The following is a 23500-nucleotide window of genomic DNA, read 5'->3' as shown; positions in this document are numbered from 1 at the left end:
GGTGTCCTGGTCATTATTTATCCCTCAACTAACATCAACCATTAACTGGTCATTTTATCATTGCTGTTTGCGGGAGCTTGCTGTGCACAATTCGACTGCCAAACTTCCCACATGACAACAGTGACACTGCTTCAAGAAAGTATTTCACTAACTGTAAAGTGCTTTTGGGACATCCTGAGGTCATGCAAGACGCTATGTAAACACAACGAGTTCTCTCACCAGGGACCAGGTTTGTGTAGGAGACGCTGGACAGGCGCTGAAAACGATAGCCTCCCCTATCGTATCCTGTAACCTTCAGGAAGAAGCTTTCGTTGGGTGGCATGAATTCCGGAACTTTCCACACGCTGTTTGTGTTGTGGCTGGAATGTGGCCTAACGGGCAGGCTCATCAGAGTCTCCCCTGAGGTGTTGAGGAGCTCCAAGCGCTCCAGCTGCCCTGGAGGATGCAGGCCTGAGCAGTTCAACAATACATGGGTTGGGATCCCTGGAACAGAAGAGAACACAGGAATTTCCCGAGAACAAGAGTGAGGAGGTGCTGCAAAGAACAATCTGTAAATGATCAAAAAGTCACGAAGTTCAAATTTAGTCAACACGATAATGCTAGAAAATTTGCAAAGTCAGTTAGAGATGTCTCTCTCTCTCTTCAGGTACCATCCCCTAAGAAGGCATTGGCGACCATGGACCTCCATGTTAATCTTGCCCCCGAGGCATGGATCATCTTTGTTGCTGGTATATTCATTTAGTTTGTGAGTCTCTTTAAAAAACATCATTCTTTGTCTACCTCAATCTCTTTTACCATCGATCTTTCCCATCAGAATCAGACTTTCTAAATCAGGATTCCTTATTATGTGCCCAAGAAATTCGAACTGTCTCATCCTGATCTTGGTCAGCAGAATTCTTTTGGTCTAAGAATTTTACTAATACCTCCGACCTTACGAATCCATAAGCAAAATGAGGGGTCAGAAAGAAATATCATATTGTACATTTTGATCATCTGTCCTAGTATCTTCTGATGTGTCAGACCTTACTTTGTAATGCCCTGGTCAACTGTCTTGCAATGCAGGTTTAATTAGTGATCTCACAGGGAAAGATCCTCTGGGAGAAAGTGATCACCATACACTTGAATTATATATAAAGTTTGAAGGTGAAATATTCCAGTCCCAAACAAAAATCTTAAACTTAAAAAAAGTCAGTTATGTAGCAATGAATGCCTGGACGTGTGCAGCTGTAACAACACTCAAGAAGCTCGACATTATCCAGAACAAAGCAGCTCGCTTGATTAACACCCCATCCGCCACTTTCATTCACTCCCTCCACCACCAACACAGAGTGGTAGCAGTGTGTACCATCTACAAGATGCACTGCAGAAACTCACCAAAGCTCCTTCGACAGCACCTTCCAAACCCGCAACCTCTGCCATCTAGAAGGACAAGGGCAGCAGACACATGGGAACACCACCACCTGCAAGTTCCCCTCCAAGTCACTCACCATCCTGACTTGGAAATATATCACTTTTCCTTCACTGCCGCTGGGTCAAAATCCTGGAACTCTCTCCTTAACAGCACTGAGGGTGTACCTAGACTACAATGGACTGCAGCGGTTCAAGAAGGCAGTTCACCACCACCTTCTCATGGGCAATTAGGGATGGGCAATGAAAATGCTGGCCTAGCCAGCAATGCCTATGTCCGTGTGAAAGAATAAAAAAAGAATGAAGGGAGTACTGGCTAAGGCTGATTGGGTTAATGAACTAAAAGATATGGTAGTTAATAACCAGTGGGAAACTGTAGTAATTATGGTTTTATTTAGTGTGTAATGTACCGTTAAGAATAATACTTGTTAGAGAAGATCACATGATCTGTAGTAACCAATAGGAGAGTAGCGTGGGCTACCTTAGCAGTCAGTGTAGAGATAGAATTGGAGTTGAAAGCCTGTGTGTAGTTGCTGCTGAGTATGTTGTAAATAAATTTAAAGTTTCCACTTAAGAAGTATCTGCTGTTCAACTCTATTACTAATTGTACAACTCCACCACCCTACAACAGAAACATTTAAAGAAATGATTCAAAATGTTCAACAAAAATATAATCCATTAAGAAACAAAAAACTCAGCAAGAATAGCCCCATCCCTGGCTTATCACGGAAGTTAAGGATGGTATTAGATTAAAAGAAGGGGCATATAATGTTGCAACAAATAGTAGCAAGTCTGAGGCTTGGGAGTGTTTTAGAAAGCAGCAGATGGCAAGCAAAAAGTAGATAAAAAGGGAAGAATTAGAATATTGAGAGTAAGCTAGCCAGGAATATAAAAACAGATTGTAAGTGCTTTTACGAGGAGGAGAGTAGCTAAAGTAAACATTGGTCCCTTAGAGGTAGAAATGGAGTTGAAGCGGAGGATCAATTATGATCCTATTGAATGGTAGAGCATGCTCTCAGGGCCAAAGGGTCTACTCCTGGTCCTATTTCTTAAGTTTTACAACATTAAAGTCACTGCATGGATGCAAATATTTTTTGTTCAGTGGCAATTGAAACAGACACCCAGCGAAATGAGTCAGCAAACTCCACCAAAAAGAATCGGGTAAATATCTAGTTATTGGGACAGGGGTGGGGGTGATTTATGGGAATCGGTACAGGAGATAGTTAAAGTCTCCACAGAACACAATGGTTTCTCTGTTACTGAAACTGGAGGGATGTAGTCTCTGAATGCAAGGGAGCCAATTCAAATAATGGAGATGTCAAGAGAGATAAATACTTGGGATTTGTTTAAATTCCTCTTTGGGATTCCAAAATATTCGTACAGAACCTGGCCCCAGGATTAAATGGCTGGAATCTTTTTGAATAATTAGTTAATTCATTAATTGACTCAGTTTGAAATAGGAGTGGATTTTAGCCTGTGCCCTCTAAGTTCTGCACCAGGTTTAGTTTGGGTGCCAGGCACACACGCAAACCCATCACCGTATTCGAAAGTCAGTGAACCAAACTATTGAGAAGCCCACAGAGGACCACAGTTTGCTTGACACTGCCAGGCCATTCCCTTCCTGTAGGGGCACATCCCACTTACATTTCAGGCTCAGAAGGAGCTGAACTGAGGAATGGAGTCAACAAGTGTGCACAGGAGCACAGCAGGTGTTCAACCAACTAAAGCCATGCATTTTACCAATGCCAAGGAAGTCTTGCCACTGTTAGCCCAGCCAGGGTTACCTTGCCTGTTGGGGCATTGGGTTAAAGGATCATTTGGAACCAAGAGTCCAGTAACAATCTCCGTGCCCCAGGTTCCAATAGTGAGCAAAGTCAGTAGATCAAGAGAGCCCTGCAACCAGGAACTTGCCCAGCTCCCCATCGACCATTAAGACTCACCACCACCACCACCCCAAAGAGACATCCTCTATCGCCCAATCAGACGAAAAGTCACCAGTTGGCCAGTCTCCCTCTCTCCCCTCCCACTTTGAACCATCACCCACTCATTTTTCAGGTAAGGAAAGGAGGGGGGGGGCCAGCATTTGAAAATCGCCCCCAATAATTCTGTGTTTGGAGAGTTCACTTTAGCCAATTTCTGTGCTGCTTGGTTTATCTGATTTATCAGAGGCCTCTCTCTCTCACTGGTGCGACAACCTTTTGGGTGGGTTTCCTGCAGTTGAAGGTGGATGTTCAGCTTTGTGCCTTTCCTAATGAAGAGTTCAACCCGAAACGTGAACCCATTGTTTTCCTTCAGGCGCTGACTGACCTCAGGTGCACTTCCAGCAGTTTGTTTTGTGCTCTCAGTAAGAAAACCCAAAGTTTCCACACTCTCTCCCCCAGCTCACCTACTGGTGCCGAAGTCATATCCTCCTCCACCAGAGCTTCACCAGTGATGGGCGTTGATTCTGGACAAACACTCAAAATAAAAACACTTGGACACAAGGTCTTGTAAATTTGCGAGGGGTTCTGGACATTAAAAGGACATATCGATCTCCTGAGGAATGATTGCAGTCAAAACCTCTCCCTGACACCCCAGGAAGACCACTCTGCCGGTCCCACATTGCAATGGGTGTTGTTCACCATCCTGACTTGGAACTATATCACCGTCCCTTCACTGTCACTGGGTCAAAATCCTGGAACTACCCCCCCAAACCCTAACAGCACTGTGGGTGTACCTACACCACAGGGACAGCCGCGGTTCAAGAAGGCAGCTCACCACCACCTTCTCAAGAATAATTAGAGGTTGCCAGCGACATTCAACATCTCAAGAAAGAATTTTTAAAAAACTGAATGTACCGATGACTGATTCCCATAGATTGCAAGGTTCCAACAGAAGAATATTACTGGGAAGAGAATGCATGAAAACTTGCTCTTTCAAAGACAGAGAGATCTCCCACAACCATGCTCCAACTGAGCTGCTGAGCATTTGATACCATCAGTCTCCACTTGAACTTCCCTGCAGGATTGCTCTATGTGATATTAGTAATTTATGTATCAGATGATATTCTTTCGCTCGCTATTTGATCAGTAATTGTATTGCCGGATTAATACATTATATTTTTAAACACTTAACTCCTTTTAATTCCGCAACTAAAATTTCACACCAACATCTTCATTATCCATGTCATATATCACAAGTTAAAATCCAGAGTGGATCTATTTATGGGTGAAGCTAGGTACACATGAGAGAGAAATGAATAGAAAATTATGCTTGATGAAGAGGAGTGGGAAGAGACTTGAATGGAGCATAAACACTAGTACAGACCTTCTGGGCCAAATGGCCTGTTTCTGTGCTGTAAATTCTATGCAATCCTATGCAATAACTGACAAGTGTGGGTGCTACGATTTCTTGTTGTCTTTTGGTTCCCAGTTGTTATTAATAATCACACTTTAAGCTTGGAAAGATCAGAAACTCTATGTTTAATTTTGCCATGCTGTCTGGTACAATAGAAGGACCGGATTGAACTGGTTCTGTTTCACTTCACAGGAGCCTCTAGTGCAGCCGTGAAATGTGTGGACCCCTGGAACACTTATACATAATATATTAGTTCCTAGCTAATTAGCTCCTAGTTCTTTACAGATATTTACAGATAATACAACAATATATAACAGTGGGTTTGAGCCCTTGTTCGGGGAACAACGTTTCAGTTTATCTACCTTGAATTGGACGCTCGCTTGTTTTCCAGAAGTCTGAGGTAGGTTTTGTGGAAAATCCAGCCTGAAAATCAATGCTACTGACTCCTGTGATCCGAGCAGAGTGGCGTCCAGTGCTGCGGAGCTTGAAGGAAACAAACTTTGGTCATCACCATCCCGGTGGATATAATGAGTAAACTATCATGACTTAGATTAGCCCTTTCCTGTGCCTAGCCACACATGAGGCAGACTAAGCACATGCTTATGCCTGTACAAGAGCAGAGACAGCATTAAACAAATCAACCCAGGTTGTGTTTATACAGGTAGGCCAGGGAAAAGAGCTAATGGACATAGTGCACGACACCATCAAAACTGAAAGAGATGGAGAGCAACTGGCATAAATCTGGAAATAGCTGATGGGAGATAACAAGAGTTTAGCGAGGCTACAGATTGGAGGAGTGGAGAAGTGGGGATGTCAAGGAGATCCAAGCTTGGAAGCCCTCAAGAGTGAATTAGATGGTGTGGTATGTGTTCGTTTCTATACAAGGTGGATGCATTGAGAAGATAGGATGATGTACTTGAAATGTATTAGGAACAAGAGAGGGAAATTCAAAATAACATTGACCATGGTGATATCAACATAACACAGATGTAGTCCTCACCTTGATTGTCCACATTCCAGGCCATGGATTTTTCACATTGACAACTCGAGCTGAATTTGGAATATTCAACAGTTCATTCAAACCCAACCCTCTCCACATGAACCGGCCTGGAAGAAAGCCAACTCGAAGGTCATTGTCTGAACAGAATTAACACTGCTTCCAAAACATGATGCTGGTGGATAAACAAAGGGGTTTGGAACAAGCACCATCTCATCTCTCGAAATCAAATTGGCAAGAGGCAGCCCAATAACATCAGTTTTTGAGGCTAATAGACAAGGAAAATCAATAATAAACGGACATTGAAAAATGAAAAGCCTGAAGGCTGTTTCACCATCATAAAGAATAAGTAACAATATATGAGTCAACAACTGGAAGTTACAAAATCCTGGAGTAGGTGCTTTAAAAACATGAATGAGAAGGTTCAACCATCCAAAGGGAACATTCAATTGCACTAATCGACCACAGGTCAGTTAATGAACAAGCTGAAACAATGGAAAATTTATCCTTAAACTGTCTGAAGAATGTGCTGAAACAATGCAAAATTTATCTTTAAATTGTCTGGAGAATGTGCCTTCGTGCAATCTTAGATGACCCACTCCTGTTCCATTGGAAATAATTCCATTTCCCACATCAGCAATGCTTATAAATTGAGTGGGCATGGGACTTTAGCCCTGACTTAAAGGTAATTTTGTTCTATTGGTTCTTGCTCACCAGGATTTAACATGAAAATGATCAACCTCTTTATAAGTAGAATCCTTATAAACGACTTCAGTTCGCAACTCCTCAGATACTGAAGCAGTCTATGCCCACACGCAGCAAGGTGTGAACAAAATTCAGACTTGGGCTGATGTGGCAAGTAACATTCGCACCACACAAGTGTACCACCCACAAGGCACAAGTCAGGAATGTGATGGAACATTCTCCGTTTGCGTGGATCAGTGCAACTCCCACAACACTCAAGAAACTCAACACCATTCAGGACAAAGCAGCCAGCTTGATTGGCACCCCAGCTACCACCTTAAGCATTCACTCCCTCTTCCACCCAGGCTGCAGTGTGCACCATCTCCAAGATGCACTGCAAAAATCTGGAACTCCTTCCTGAGCAACACTAAGTGTCTGCACACCATGTGGCCTAGAGCAGTTCAAGAATGTGGCTCACCACCAGCTCCGCAAGGGCAATTAGAGATGGACAATAAATGCTCCTCTTGCCAGTGGCACTCTCATCGCAAGAACAAATTAAATAGACAGTCAGGGAATACTTTAACCCCAGTTGTGTGGGTTGGGTTCAAATCTAGACTCCAGAGATCCATAAAGTTACTGTTTATCCTGCTGGATCATTCAATTCTCCAACCCCAATCTCTCTTATTGGACAAGTAAATAATCCAAAAACAGGTCCGCGTTAACCTAACAGGAATAGTTATCCTCTTAGACCTTACCTGAAGGGTCCCGAATTTCTATGGCTGGTGCGGGGCCACTGAGGGAAATGGTGACCTCTTTTAGGTTAGGGTCAAAGGGCACCAGCCAGAGATGCTCCTCCCTGTCCTTGTGATTGGTGGACAGCAGATGGACTTTAGAGGCCTGGATAGTTTTTTCAACCCATTTCAGCACCTGGACCAAAAGAAAGTCAGCACTGTAAGAAAACCAGCATTGTAACCTCACAGCTTACCTTACCCAATTATCTTCCACCACCCCTCCTCAATTCTCCCTTAATTTCCCCTCAAAGCGCAGAATGAAGTTTAACAGGTGCCCATTCATCACTTGCCTTGCCTCACTGATGAGAAAACACAGAGCGTGGAGAGGCTATTCAACTGCTGGAACCATCACAGCTGAGCCTGATCTGGTCCTCATTCAACAGCCATACATTTGATGACTTCCAGTCAGAGCTCACTGGACTCTTCAATTAAGGCGTGATTCGCCCTACCACACTCTATGTGCGCAAGGAGGAAATCGGCAGCTTTGCGTTAACTTGGCTCAGAAGGGGTGCTCAGTGGGGTGATTATCCATAAATTGCTCAAGGTGCTCGAACTTAGTGCACTTGTCATATTAGCACAGTGCCTAGAGGCATTCACCACAGAGGCATGAGACACCCCCACCCCCGCTCTGCACTAGCGCAAATATTCCCAGCGTCCCCCATCTCTGTGGTGTGAGCAGGATTTATCGTTTCAATTGGTGCAGAGAGTGGTGAACCACAAGGGTGCACAGCAGGCGCTGGGTTTTCCCAGTTGGGTTGTAATCCTGACATCGGCCTCTTGTTGTGGGTTGGGAAACCGGAAGTAGGGGTGGCAGGACCTCAGTCGCAGCCTTCCCGGAGGCAACCAATTACCAAGCCGCCCTCCGGAGCTCGTCCAATTAGGGAAGAGGTGGGAACTGCTGTAACCGGCAGGAGAAATCTTTGGAATTCCCCATCCCAGAGGGTTGTAGATGCTCCATCGTTGAACACGTTTAAGGCTGGGATAGACAGATTTTTGGTCTCTCAAGAAATTAAGGGAGATGGGGGATGAGCAGGAAAGTGGAGTTGAAGCCCAAGATCAGCTATGATCATATTGAATGGTGGAGCGGGCTCGATGGGCTGAATGGTCTGCTCCTACTCCTATTTCGTGCCTTCTCGTGTCGAGATCGCAAGGGCATCTCAAAATGGAGGCACTGTCTGCATCATTGTGATTGAGTTTTAAAAAATCGCGCAGGGTCACAGCTATCAGGTCATCCATGTGGAGGGGGAAGAACTTCTCCAAATGGACAGTCTGCAGCCTTGGCAGTGGCCATCCCATCCGGATGGAGAGGGGGCATTAATGAGCCCCTGGCCAGCTGCCAGGGGGCCGCCTCCGGTTAAGTGCTGGGCTCCGGCCTCCGTGGAGGGCCTGGCCGCAGTTGGGAAGATCCCAGCAGGGCTGGCATTTTTCTTCCAATTCGCCTATCGATGAGCCTAATTGCCGTCGCATTGACCCCATCCTATCGGCAAGGTCGCTCGGAGGCGGGGATGCCTCGGGTAGCCGATCCCACACACTATTTTCCAGCTTTGTTCCTGGTCCAGCCTTCTAACCCGCCTCGCAGGAACAGGAAAATTCAGTGCCACATGTTGTCGTATATGATGAGTTACCAACCACAACCACCAGGGGAGCCTTTCAGAACCCACAACCTTCTTCATGGGAGATGGTGGGGGAGGGGAGCGGAATTGGAGGAATCTTCCTTGGTGCTGCTCCACTCATTCCATTCAGCCAGTTTTGGAGTACAATAGGCAAAGATGTGCCATCGATAGCACAACGTACTGAAGCAACCTTCGGAGCCTAAAAGGCCCAAATTTACTTTAACAATCCATTCCCATTTATCTCCAGAAAAGTATCAGACTGCCTTTTGAACCCATTTTTACCCCACTCATGACAAGGGGCTAAGAAAATATCCACAAAAATGTGAAAAATAAATAAGTATAATTGAGTTCCTCATCTCAATTACACGGAGCGGATTTATCTATTTATTTTTAAGAGTCACATCTATAGTTGAAAAGTCAGCAAACCAAAAAAATGTACTTTGTAAATGTGGTGAGATCATCGAATGGACCTAATGCCAGCTGAAACAATGGCTGCACAGCTTCAACTCCATAAACGAAAGCGTAATGAGATGCCTGGCTCTTTACAACTCTGACAGGGGGTTTGGACATGGTCTCATGCTTAAAGAATGTCACGTCAACATACCTTTAAAGGAATCCATTAATCACTATCTTAACTGAGGCAACAGACACATCAAATATATGTCTTTCAGACTTTTATGTTTCTAATGTTGCGTAGAATGCACAGCACAGAAACAGGCCATTCCATCCAACTGGTCCAGGCCAGTGTTAATGCTCCACATAAACCTCCTCCCGCTCCTGCTTTGTCTCACCCTACCACCCCTATCACTAGATCTTTCTATTCCTTTCTCCCTCATGTGTTTATCTAGCTTCCCCTTAAAGGCATCTATATTATTCACCTCAACCACTCCTGTGGTAGTGAGTTCCACATTCTCGCCACTCTCTGGGTAAAGAGATGTCTCTTGAATTTTTTACTGGATTCATTAGTAATAATCTGATGTTTATGACCTTGGTTTTGGACTCGCTGACAAGTGGAACCACCGTCTCTGTGCTTTGTAGTTTTTCTGATCTGTGATCTGCCTGGCTACATACAACGTGAATCTGTAGTCCCAGATACTTTTACTGCGCTGCCCATTTAAACTAATCTTTCAAGGAGTATGTTGCCTCCTTAATCCTCCTAACAAAACGTACCACCTCACCTTTATCCAAGTTGAAATTAATTGACTGCTCTTTTTCCCTTTTTTTAAATTTAAACCCTTCACCCCCTCCCCCGAGCCCTTAAAGTTGTTGACACCTTCTCTGCTCAGTGCTCTGTGATAACTGGAAACCTCGTAAAAGCAACTATTCCTCACAAATCTGCTTAGACAATGCGTCGCTGGCTACATGGCCATGGTGAGTGAGGGGAGAAGGGGACTGAGGCAGATTCTGTCCCCAGCTTCTACAGAGGTGGTGGCATAGTGGTATTGTCACTGCACTAGTATTCCAGAGACCCAGGGTAATGCGGTAATGCTCTGGGGACCTGGGTTCAATTCCCACCAAGGCAGATGGTGAAATTTGATTCAATAAAAATCTGGAATTAAGTCTGACGATGACCATGCCGATTGTTGTAAAAACCCATGTCCTAATGCCCCTCCCCTTTAGGGAAGGAAATCGGCCACCCTTGTCTGGTCTACATGTGACATACCATCTGAACAAGGGCAATAAATAATATAGTCATAGAGGTCTACAGCACAGAAAAAGGCCCTTTGGCCCATCAAGTCTGCACCAGTCAAACAAGTACCTAACTATTCTAATCCCATTTTCCAGCACTAGGCCCATAGCCTTGTAAGCCATACTTCTTAAATGTTATGAGGGTTTCTGCCTCTACCACCCTTTCAGGCAGTCAGTGAGTTCCAGATTCCCACCACCCTCTGGGTGAAAAAATCCTTCCTCACATCCCCTATAAACCTCCTGCCCCTTACCTTAAATCTATGACCCCTGGTTATTGATCCCTCCACCAAGGGGAAAAGTTCCTTCCTATCTCTGCCCCTCATAATTTTATACACCTCAATCATGTCCCCCCTCAATCCTCTCTGCTCCAGGGAAAATAACCCCAGTCTATCCAATCTCTCCTCATAACTAAAACTTTCCAGCCCAGGCAACATCCTGGTAAATCTCCTCTGCACTCTCTCTAGTGCAATCACATCCTTCCTATAATGCGGATTCCAGAACTGAACGCAATACTCTAGCTGTGGCCTAACCAGTGTTTTATACAGTTCCAGCATAACCTCCCTGCTCTTATATTCTATGCCTCAGCTAATAAAGGCATGTATACCATATGCCTTCTTAACCACCTTATCTACCTGTCCCGCTACCTTAAGGGACCGGTGAACATGCACACCAAGGTCCCTCTGATCCTCGGTACTTCCCAGGGCCCTACCATTCATCATGTGTTCCCGTGCCTTGTTTGTCCTGTCCAAGTGCATCACCTCACACTTATCTGGATTAAATTCCATTTGCCACTGATCAGCCCATCTGATCAGCCCGTCTATATCCATATGTAATCTAAGGCTATCCTTCTCATTATTTACCACCCCACCAATTTTCGTGTCATCCGCGAACTTACTGATCAACCCTCCTACATTCAAGTCTAAATCGTTTATCTATACCACAAACAGCAAGGCACCCAACACCGATCCCTGTGGAACCTCATTAGACACAGGCATCTAGTCACAAAAACACCCCTCGACCATCACCCTCTGCTTCCTGCCACTCAGCCAATTCTGGATCCAATTTGCCAAATTGCCTTGGATCCCATGGGCTCTTACCTTCGTTATTCCCATTGCGGGACCTTATCAAAAGCCTCGCTGAAAATGCTGGCCTAGGCAGCGATGCCCACAACCCATGAACGAATATAAGGAAAGTGTGTTGCCTGGCACCCTGGAGGAGGGGCATTTGCCTCTGGGCAACTCCTATCACCATCCAGACTGAGATCACTCACTCAGCCCAACACCGACCAGGGGGCCCAGCTTCCCCCCCAGCTCAGCTGGTTGAAGTCTGTAAACTTGCTTCCCTTCTGGCTTTGCTGGTCTGGTCTGGCCTCAGAGCCTGTAACTCTGACAGTGCTGCTGCTGCCAATTCCCTGCACAAGCAATCACCAGCACAAAGTAACAGGAGCACCACCAGATATTAAATGGGGAAATACGGATTAACAGCTTCACTCTGCCCCTGCAAGTGATACTTAAAATTAACCTCTGACAGGTTCTGTTCTTCAGTACAGATAGGAACATGTAGGGAGACATCAGAATGGAGAGTTTATCTCCCCTCCTCGCTCCATTTTCAGTGATTAAATGCCCCATCTTGTGCTGTACTGAGCCTCAGAAGTCTGGCAAGGACCAGCTTCATAGAATCATACAGCGCAGAAGGAGGCCATTCGGCCCATCAAGCCTGCATCAGCTCCTTGAAAGAGTTATTCAGTTAGTTCCACTCCCCTGCTCCTGCCCCATAGCCCTTGCAAACTTTTCCCCTTCAAGCATTTATCCAATCCCCTTCTGCAAAGTTAATATTGAGTCTACGTCCAGCACGCTTTCAGGCAATGCATTCCAGATCATAATTCACTGCATGAAAAGAAATTCTCATTTCCTCTCTGGTTCTTTTCTCAATCCCTGGTCTGCACCGATTTGCCTGATAATCAGTCAAAGTGCTGCTGGAGCGGAGCAAGTAAGAAAGGAATCAGAGCTGCCAATTGTGATCACTGCCGACTCTGGCTGAAAGATGTGTGTGCAGACGTCACAATAACAGAAGCAGGCTGATCTGTGATGGCCCCAGGAGTGAATAGCCCATCAACAGTCTAGATTCACAGACAAAGAACGTGGGCAGCTTGCACAAGGCACTGAGTGGAAGTGGAAGTGGATAGGACGGGAGAGAGAAGCTGGGGTTGAAGATCAGCCATAATCTCATACCAGAGGGGCTAAATGGCCTGCTCCTATTCCTTACGTTCTTGGGTACATCATGCAGGAGTTGCCTCCTTCGCTACCGCATGGAGTGGGGTGGGGGGGGGGAGAGAATCACAGTATTAAAGAGCAAAACCAGATCACCTTCAGCTTCTGCCATCGTTAGAACCAGTTAGATCCCAGTGGTTTTACTGCCGGGCCAGTATTGTGAAAACTGTACAAAGCATTCTGTAAATTCCTGATACTGCTGAGGAATCACTTCTAATAACATGCAGATTTGACACAGTCATGCTCTGGGCCAGCTTCCTGCATCATTACTTAGCTTAAAACACATGGTCCCTGGAGAAATCACATTAAAATGCAAAGGCTCATTGAAGTAATAATCTCGGCAGTGGAGTGGAATACACGAGGCAATAAAACCTTTAAGGGAAGGGGCTGAATGTCAAGCCCATTAGATATTATTGCAAGAGGATTTGATGCTGATTTCTGTATCGTGAAAAATATAAGCAATGTCAGACTAAAATTTAACTGCGCGCACATTAATAAGCAACTTGCAACATACATCATACAAGATTGTGTGCAATGAAACAACTGTCCACAGTAATAATGTAGAGTATCAATTATGAGGCAGTGAGGGACTGGGTGACCTCTTATCTCTAACATTTTTAAAAATATTCATTCACAGGACATGGGCATCGCTGGCTAGGCCCAGCATTTATTGCCCAGCCCTAATTGCCCTTGAGAAGGTGGTGGTGAGCCGCCTTCTGGAGCTTCTGCAGTCCATGTGGTGTAGGTACACCCACAGTGCTGGTAGGGAGGGAGCTCCAGGATTTTGACTCAGCGACAGTGAAGGAACAGTGATATATTTCCAAGTCAGGATGGTGTGAGACTTGGAGGGGAAGTTCCAGGTGGCGGTGTTCTCATGTGTCTGCTGCCCTTGTCCTTCAAGATGGTGGCAGTCACAGGTTTGGAAGGTGCTGTGGAAGGAGCCTTAGTGAGTTGTTGCAATGCATCTTGTAGATGGTACACACTACTGTCACTGTGCGTTGTTGGTGGAGGGAGTGAGTGTTTGTGGATGTGGTGCCAATCAAGCAGGCTGCCTTGTCTTGGATGGTGTCCAGCTTCTTGAGTGTTGTTGGAGCTGCACTCATCCAGATAAGTGGAGAAAATTCCATCACACTCCTGACTTGTGAATTGTAGATGGTGGACAGGCTTTAGGGAGTCAGGAGGTGAGTTACTTTCCACAGAATGCCTAGCCTCTGATCTGCTCTTGTAGCCGCAGTATTAAATGGCTTGTCCAGTTCAGTTTCTGGTCAATGGTAACCCCCAGGATGTTGATAGTGGGGGATTCAGTGATGGAAATGTCATTGCACATCAAGGGGAGATAGTTAGATTCTCTCTTGTTGGAGATGGTCATTGCCTGGCTCTGGTGTGGCACGACTGTTACTTGCCATTTATCAGCCCAAGCCTGAATCTGGGCTCAAATCCAGCTCAGCCTGATGAGGTTACTGCCTCCTCTCTCTCTCTGCTGGCTAATGTAAGGTTGGCTATGGAAGGCCTCTGGGTACCATCCCAGCTACCGTGTTGACAGAACAGAGATGGCCCTAATTTTGCACCAATTGTCAGTCTCATTCAGAGAGTCCACAGGATGTTTGGTTGGTCAGTTTGGGAAATTGGAAACAAATGCCACCCAGGAGTTGCAATGAGTGGAAATTGGTTCCGAGTGTATTGCGTTGGTAATGAAAAGGCCAAAAGCTGAGCCATTCTGGCAAAGCATCATTCTGACAAACCCGATGAGAATCATAGAATTTCTCCCCACTCCTGGCAGCTCTGGACACTGATCTTTTTACAACAACAACTTATATTTATATAGCACCCTTAAAGGAGTGAAATATCCCAAAAAGCTTCACAGGAGCATTACAAAACAGAGTATGACACCAAGCCATGTAAGGAGATATTAAGTCATGTGACCGATAGCTTAGTCAAAGAGGAAGGTCTTAAGGTGCGCCTTAAAAGGAGGAAAGAGGTGAGGTGGGTAGACGGGGAATTCCAGAGCTTGGGACCCGGGCAACTGAAGGCACGGCCACCAATGGTGGAGAGATTATGATTGGGAACGCACAAGAGGCCAGAATTAGAGGAGCACAGATACCGCAGAGGGTTGTGGGGCTGGAGGAAATTACAGAGAAAGGGATGGACAAGGCCACGGGGGGATTTGAAAACAAGGATGAGAAGTTTAAAGTCAAGACATTGCATGACCGGGAGCCAATGTAAGTCAACAAGCAGAGGGGTGATAGGGGAACGGGACTTGCTGTGAATTAAGGCACTGGCAGCAAAAGCCTCCTGCCTTTAATTACTTGGTGACTAGATTTCACAATATGGAGGCGCAGAGTTTAAACACACAAGGTACCACAAGAAGCCTAGAGTCATTTGACTATTGGTATTTCCTACACAACAAGCTCCAAACTTCAGCTCTGCAGCTCAGGGAAAACCTTGATGGGAGCCCAGCTCAATCAGCCCAGGCCAGCTCCGATGCACTCCTCATGGTCCTACACAGGGAAGCAATGGTGAATGACTTGCAAGAGGTGTAATTCAATGTGTGGAAAGGAAGGCTCTGAGACTTGGCAGATTGGTGTGGGTTATGTGCTAAATAGGAACATTGACTTGAGGTATCGGTCAGAGCAGGAGAGAGATCTGGGGGTTTTTAGTGGGCAGGTCACTAAAAACACCGGCACCATATTCCTAGGCTGTTAAAAAAAAATCAAATAAAATGTTGGGATGACATATAAATCCAGGAATGTCATTTTAAAAATATATTTAATCCTGGTAAGATCACAACTGGTTTTCTCTGTGCAGTCTTGATCTCTTTCAAGAAAAGCATTCAGTTATTGGATGGGGTGCATGGGAAGATCCCAGAACTTGAGGGAAAGAAATTTGAGGAAAGTTAGACTACCCAGAGCCCTTTCATTCTTTGAAGCATAATATCAAGCAGACAAGGTGGAAGCATTTAAAAAATTATGAATGATTTAGACAAAACTGCACTGCAATAACTTGCCTAGCCTCCTTCGACAGCACCTTCTAAACCCATGACCTCTACCACCTAGAAGGACAAGGGCAGCAGATAGATGGGAACACCACCACCTGCAAGTTCCCCTCCAAGCCACTCACCATCCTGACTTGGAAATATATTGCCGTTCCTTCACTGTCGCCGGGTCAAAATCCTGGAACTCCCTCCCTACCAGCACTGTGGGTGTACCTACACCACATGGACTGCAGCGGTTCAAGAAGGCAGCTCACCAGCACTTTCTCAAGGGCAATTAGGGATGGGCAATAAATGCTGGTCCAGCCAGCGAAACTTACATCCCAAGGGAGAATTTTTTAAAAATTGCATCCAAGGGAGCATTTCTGCCGTGTACAGGATTTACAAATTATGAATGACTAAAGGGAAGAGGATCAGGAGGAACACGGTTTCTAAAAAAAAAAAGCGTGATTAGTACATGGAATGGATTTACTGGCACGGGTGATGGAACAGAAAACTTTAATCAACATCAGGAAGTAAGTAGACAGGCTTGAGTCAGCAAATCAGCTTTCAGGTTATTAGAAGAGGAGCAGGGGAGTGCTGTGGTGAGGTGGGCTCACTAGGCCCGAGGTCTTCCCAGTTTGAAATCATTACTACCCAACAGAGGGATTTTCCTCTTTCAAGCCTGACTGGAGGGGAATTGTAAAGAGTGAGAAACAGGGGAGCTCCCACTGTGACTTAATCTGCAAATGTTCAGCCCTAAAGCTACACTGAGCTAAACAGTTATCTCTCAATAAGTGTGTCTCATGTGCTCCGGAGAAATGGTGTGCTAAAGTAAAGCACGCTAAACAAAAACATTTTTCCACGAGAAAACAGGTAAAAAGGTTGGTTAAGGTTCCTGCGGACAGAGCGCTGCCTCATGCCTTTCTCGTTGCTCCCGGCAACCACACCAGGTCACAGCAAGCGCGGCCAGAGAGAAAGACCTGGCATCTGAACCAACCCAGCACAAAGCAGGCTGCATCATAGGAGGGGGGAGACACTCTTAACAGGACTGGGAGCGGTTCTGGCCGACGTCCTGTACCTGATCCGGGAGCGTTTCTTTGAGTCAGGGAACTGGGCTAACGTCTGGCTGCTGCAGGGCTTGCACCAGGAGACCCTGGTGGTGGACACAGGCCTGGGCCTGAGCAGCAGGGTGACCACATCTGATGACGTAAAATAAGGGACACAGTGACTGAGGAACCGGGAGGTGTGTTCGGAGGGGGGCGGGCGGTGTGCTGGTGAGCAATTGGGTGCGGTGCTGGTGACCATAAGAGCCAGGAGGGGTGCTGGTGAGAGCAAGGGTTGGAGTGGGGGGTGGGGGGTGGGGGTGGTTTCTGGCATGAGGAGTGGTGGTGGTTTAAAGCAACCAAAACTATACAATTTATCTCGTAGTGTCGCATTACCATCTCTCTGCGAGCTGACTTGCAGTCCACCTCAAATCGCTCAACTGAGACTCCCAGGCTCAGTCTCCCACAGGCTGTCCTCCAAATACAGGACAAAAGGGACATGAGACAAACAGTCGAAATAAGGGTCAATCCCTCGAAATGTTGGTCAGTCGGTGGCCCCCGCTGAGCAGCCTGCCCCGAATACCTGCACCGGGCTGGCCTGGCTGGCTCCAGGCCGCTCCTCGCCATTGCCACCCACATCCACTTTGACCTCTCGGGCAGCCTGCACCCCTAGGAGCGTGTGGCTGCGCACCAGGCCAAGGACCAGGCCCTGTCTCTGGCGGATAGCCTGACGATGGTGACTGGTTGAGCAAGTGGGAGGTCAGCAGGAGGCCAGAGATCAGCAGGAGACCAGGCTCCAGCTGGAGGGCCAGAGGATACAAGGTGAAGGCCATGTGGCCTAGCTGGCCACTGGAGGAAAGGATATTATCAGCCTGGGGGAGGCTGGGAGCTCAGCAGTCACTATTTTATTAAAATTCAAGTAGCTGTGAAAGCTGAAAGCATGGAACTGAAGCTAAATTTTGGCGCACTTCTTAATGTACAGTAATAACTTATCAGCCGCGCTAAATCGAAAATCGAGGCTGTGGCCAACAATGCTATTCAGGAAAGTTCCCTATTTTTAAAATCGCATTCTGAGAATGCACTCGAAACAGGGGATATCTGCACGCAAATTCAATCATTGTGTTGGCTTAGCTGATCTCAGCCAGGACATTGCAACTGGCCTCACTTTGGTTCAGGGATACGGGGGGTGAACTTAAGGATGTCAAAAATAGCAGGAGTAGGCCATTTGGGCCCGCTGCACTATTCAATGAGATCCTGGCTGATCATTTACTTTAACACCATTTTCCTGCATTATCCCCGGATCCCGTGATGTTCTTAACATGTAGAAACCTGTTGATCTCAGTCTTGAGCATACTCAACGATCGATCCTCCACAGCCCTCTGGGGTAGAGAATTCCAAAGATTCCCCACCCTCTGAGTGAAGAAATTCCTCCTCATCTCAGTCCTAAATGGCTTATCCCTTATTCTGAGACTATGTCCCCTGGTTCTAGACACCTGCCCCCCACCCAGCCAGGGTGGAGAAGGGGAGAGAAAAAACTAGCTGGATTTTATTTTTCTGGTCACAATCCAATGATGCTTACTAAAAAAAAAAATCCACTCCTTCCTTATGTCCCTTGATCTAAAATTGGGATCAATTGTGACTTTTGACAGATAAATATTACTGTCCTTGGAACAACAGATTGGCATAATAACCTTTCACCTCATGGGCATAAGGTCAAATCCGTTGACACTGATGGGACATCCCAGGTTGCCTGGAAGGGCTCTATGGGCAGGATTTTTGGGTCATTGGGTGGGTGTGGTGGGCGGGCCCGGGAGTGACCGGAAGACAGTCCACCGCCTGCGATTGGCCCCCAGCCATGATTTCACACCGGCTGGCCAATTAATGGCCAAGGAGCTCAGTATTGCCGGAGGGGGGGGGGTGGTGGCGAGAGCAAAAGCCTGAGTATGCGCGCACACTGAACGCTCCCTGAAGGAGGGGAGCTGAAGAATTGTAAAAACAAAATTGAAGATTTTGAAAACGTGAAAAAAAAGAGGCCCTGCATAGGACTCAATCACATAAACGTAATAAAAATTATGTCAAAACATCTTTATTCTTTTAAATTAATGTCGGAAACCTCACCCCGCCCGTGGATGAGGTTTCCTAAAAAAGTCCAAAGGCCGCCTGGCCGATTCGCCCACCCACGAACCAGGCAGCCAGAAAGAGCTTTTAATTGACTGATCAATGGCCTTAATAGGCCTCTTAATTGTCAGCGGGCACACTGCTGACACCCACGTGCGCCCTACCCCCGACCAAAATGTCGTGTGAGTGCGCGATGACGTCGGGACACTCACCTGACACTATTTTACACCTGATCGGGTCAGGCACGCGCCCACCAGCGGGACGTGGTGCCCTATGTGTAGGGCAGCGTGTAGCGTGATAGGTTAATATATATTACTCGATTGTTTACTGTGCTTAATGTGTACTGGTAAGACACAAGCTAAATGTTATATTTCTTAATGAAGTTTTAAAGTGTTGAACCTAGACTCTCAAACCTATTAATAAGATTATAGACGCCCAGTTCAAACACTCGAATATGATGCGTCGATAAGGAGACGGTTTTCTATCTGGTTTATTCAAACCAAATGGATGTTTCCAATAATTGAGACGTATTGAGTGCCCCCTCTTTAAAGGGGCACCACTAATAAACTGTAACAAAGGAAAGCGAAAATTTAAAGGAAACTTTAATAAAATTAAGGTGACATGTTCAGGCATGATGATGCGCTCCAGTCCCTCTGGTACCCAGCAGTCAGGGGAGGCCTCAAGTGTACATGCAGACGCTGCTGGCTCCCTTTCCAGAGAGCTGCGGAAGAGAAGCAGGCAGTGGGGTCAAACAATCCCCCCAGCCACACGTGGCCTGCAGCCAGGCCCAGGAATAGGCTCAAGAGGGGGGGTTCCTCTGACTTGTCTGTCACCAACCCCCATCATCCTCGCACTGGCTGACCAAAGGTCAGGAGCACAGGACTGAACTGCAGTCAGGAATTGAGGAGCAGTCGCCTCAAATAGTGGAAGTGAAATAGTTTTTAAAGTATGGCTGGGGTGGGGAGGCCACGTGAGGGGCAGGGCGGGTGCATCTAGGACCAGGGGGCACAGTCTCAGAATAAGGGGTAGGCCATTTAGGACTGAGATGAGGAAGAATTTCTTAACTCAGAGGGTAGTAAATCTTTGGAATTCTCTACCCCAGAGGGCTGTGGAGGCTCAGTCATTGAGGATGTTTAAGACAGAGATCGACAAATTTCTAGATATTAAAGATGTCGAGGGATATATGGATATTGTGGGCCAAATAGCATTAAGGTAGTAGATCAGCCATGATCTAGTTGAATGGTGGAGCAGGCTCGAGGGGCCGAATGGCCTACTCCTGCTCCCATTTCCTATGTTCCCATGTTTCAAAAGTTTGCCACCTTTGTTTGATAGGTAGCTTTAATTTTCCCGGAATTCAATGGCAGACTGGTTTGCCATCTGCTGTGGTGGGATTACAGCTGAAAATATACAAGGCTGTAAGCTAACGCAACACGTGAACAAAGTAACCAGAGATAATCACATAATAGATCCAGCGTTTAGTTTTGATTCTCATCTCGTGACGGATCACCGTGTGGGGGAACACCTAGGCAACGCCAACCACAACGTTATTAGGCATCAATTGGCAGGTAGAGCCAAAGGGAATGAAAATCTACAACTCGTAGCAGAATTCCAAAGGGCAAACAATGCTATAATGGCAGGAGATTTGGATTGGGATAATTGGCTAACTTGACTGGATACTGATGTACCTCACGTGGAAGAGAAATGGGAAGTTTTTAAGAACAGGATGAAAAAAATGTGTAAGACACACAAGTGCCCAAAGTCAAAAGAAGGGACCCGGCTGACTGGTCATGTACAAAAATGTTTCTACAAATTAAAGGCATCTAATATTCAACTAAACTGAGTTAAGTACAAGGAACAGCTATGAAAACAAAGGCTGGTTTTGAATCAGCTGATAGTTTAATGGAAAAGAGGATTGTAGACAAATGTAGAAGTAATGGGAGAAGCTTCTTAAATAATGTGAAGAGCCAGAGAACTGTCAAAGGCTGTACCAGGCCAGCGAAGGATGTTCAAGGACAGATTACACAGGATCCATTGGGAATTGCAGCAATGTTAAATCAGTACTTTCTTGCATGGGTTCACATCTTGAAGGCAATGCTCAGCTGTTATAATTTAATGATGATGTTAACAGCAAAACTAAAATACTAACATAGGTGAACATATTGTTTGATAGAATTAAGAACCTGAGAATCGGTAGAGCTGCCAGGATGGGTGATATCAACACGAGGGTACTCAGGCAGATGGGACACGTGCCGTCCAAACCACTTGTCTATGTTGTTAACAGCATACTGCACTCCAGGATGGTTCCCGTAGACTGGAAGGAGGCTAATAAAATCCCCATCTTTATAAAGGGAGACAGTACATACCCAGGAGCTATAGTTTAACGTTATAGGAAAGATGCTTGAAGGGATTATTAGGGATGCCAGGTATGAGTACTCAGAGGGGCACATATCATGACAACCATTAGGGCAAGGTCATGTCTTGAAAAGTTAATGATCTTTTTTGACAAATTCACCAAGATGATGGATGAGGGAAGCCCAGCAGTCTACTGAAACTTCCAAAATGCTTTTAACAAGATATGGTACAAGAGGCTTCTCTGTAACATTGTAGTGGTAAACTCGTGGTGAAATATTGAGCTGGATGAGAACTGGCTGGAAGGCAGAGAGTAGTTGTAGATGGATTTGGATCGGTTTAGGAGATTGGTCACCACTGGTGGCCCATAGGGATTGAGGTTGGGACCATTGCTCTTTACGATTTTTATTACTGATGTAGATGCAGGGAGCACAATCTGCAAATTTGGAGATGATACTAAGATCTGTGTGAGTGTTAGCACTATAGACGAATGCTTCAGGCAGATTTTCATATGTTGGGGGATTGGGCTCATTACTGGTAAATGATGTTTAATTTGGAAAAGTGCAGTGTTTTACTTATACGCAGGATGAACACTCAACATACATACACCCTTCAGCAAAAAGCATTAAAGATTGTGGAAAAAGAGAGAGATCTGGGCATTCTAAAGCATACATTGCTAAAAGTTCAAGAACAATGCCTTAAAGCAATATCCATAGTGAATAGGGTGTTGGATGCATTTATAAGACTAACTACATGACAAGGCATGCTACTCTGTCCTTGTACAAGACCTTGGTCAGTCTTCAGCTGGAATAGTGTATACACTGTTGGTTTGCTCACATGGTGGGTGTTATTGAGGCTTTGAAAAGAGTGCAGAGGAAGGTCACTAGACTAATGCAAGTATCTCATTTACAAAGATAGGCTAACATTGCTGGGAATCTACACTTCAAAGAAGCATAGATATTGGGGTGATCTGATCAAGGTGTACAAGATGATGAAGGGAATAGGCTGTGTACAAGTTGACAGGTTGCGCCAATTAAATAGGCTAGAGAGGGTCAGGGTCACAATTTTAAGTTGGTTCAGGCCAGTTCTGGGTTCAATATCAGGAGGTGAGTCTTTTCATAGGGAATGTGGACCTGTGGGACAGGTTATTAACTCATGTGGCGAACACCACTTTGGTGAATCCAGTGAATAATTGGACCTGTTTCTGGATGGGCCGGAGATCACTTCTTACAAAAGAGGGGCACAATACAACATTACTCAGAGCCAGAGTGACCTCTCAGAGAAGTTTCAATTGCCTGCGAGGTCAGAGAGGAATTTCCCTGAATTTTTCCCTGCAAATTGACCTGGGGTTTTGAATCTGTCTTCTGGTTTCTCCCAAGAGATCACATGGTTTTTGCATGCAGTGAAGTGTGTATATATTGTGATACAAAAGTATCAGAATTGAGTGGGACAGACTGGATAAATCCTTTTCCTGTCTGTCATTGTTCAAATATTCATACAAAACAGAAACCAAAATCTTACACTATGTGAAATGAGTTTGGCTTCTGGTCAGAATGGATCCATGGCACAAAGCAATGCTGAACTTCACACTGGCTGGCAATAAGTTGTCAATAAGTTGGGCAGTAGCTGGCGCTTGTCTAAGTTCAGAGTTAAGGCACATTGTCTGGCAAAGTGGAGAGAAGGTTATTCTGTTTCTGACCCTTGCTATACTTGAGTTGGGAGGAGACAATTAGCACACTACCCTTGCATCCCTTGGACCTGGTTTCAAATTCAGTCCAGGATGAAGAGGTGGGCGTCTCCTTTCCATCAGCTGCAAGTGCTCTTTATTGAGATCTTAGTGTGTGTAGACTCACTTCATGGGTCTGCCACATAAAGGGCCACAAGAAATCTGCAGTGGGGAGATGCAGCTTGAGCAGGAGATGCTGTTCTGCGATTGGGCAGTGTGGAAAGCGCTTTGCTTTTAGCACGTACAGTATCCGATCCGAGTGCGCTTGATGCTCACAACATGTCCCATTCCCCAGTATTGGCTTTTGCCTTGATGAGCACAAAATCCATCCAAAAGATTATCTATCAGTGAAACTTATAAACATCCAGCTACTGAAAATGCATTATCGCCACGATGGTTGACTCTCTGCGTAAATACTCTTCACCGCTTCATAGGGAAAGTGGATGGTGGTGAGTCAGCGTGGCTGAGTTTGGGAACTTATTTGAGTGCTGATGGTGATATGAGGT

General features: G+C 45.7%; 1 protein-coding gene and 1 pseudogene across 1 annotated transcript in view; one reads left to right on the top strand and one right to left on the bottom strand.

Moving 5' to 3' along the window:
- Positions 1–23500, bottom strand: part of LOC144686126 (hemicentin-1-like) — a 418005-nt gene that overhangs the window by 347858 nt on the left and 46647 nt on the right. The window contains 4 exon segments of the mRNA XM_078551270.1: positions 220–483; positions 5106–5226; positions 5744–5850; positions 7180–7351. Coding sequence (XP_078407396.1) covers positions 220–483; positions 5106–5226; positions 5744–5850; positions 7180–7351 — 664 coding nt within the window.
- Positions 10175–17549, top strand: LOC144686085 (acyl-coenzyme A thioesterase MBLAC2 pseudogene; annotated as a pseudogene).

This window comes from Cetorhinus maximus, chromosome 10 (assembly GCF_964194155.1).
Source record: "Cetorhinus maximus chromosome 10, sCetMax3.hap1.1, whole genome shotgun sequence".
Taxonomy (NCBI): domain Eukaryota; kingdom Metazoa; phylum Chordata; class Chondrichthyes; order Lamniformes; family Cetorhinidae; genus Cetorhinus; species Cetorhinus maximus.
Note: the sequence above shows the minus strand (reverse complement) of the source record. Positions and strands in the feature narration are given on the sequence as shown.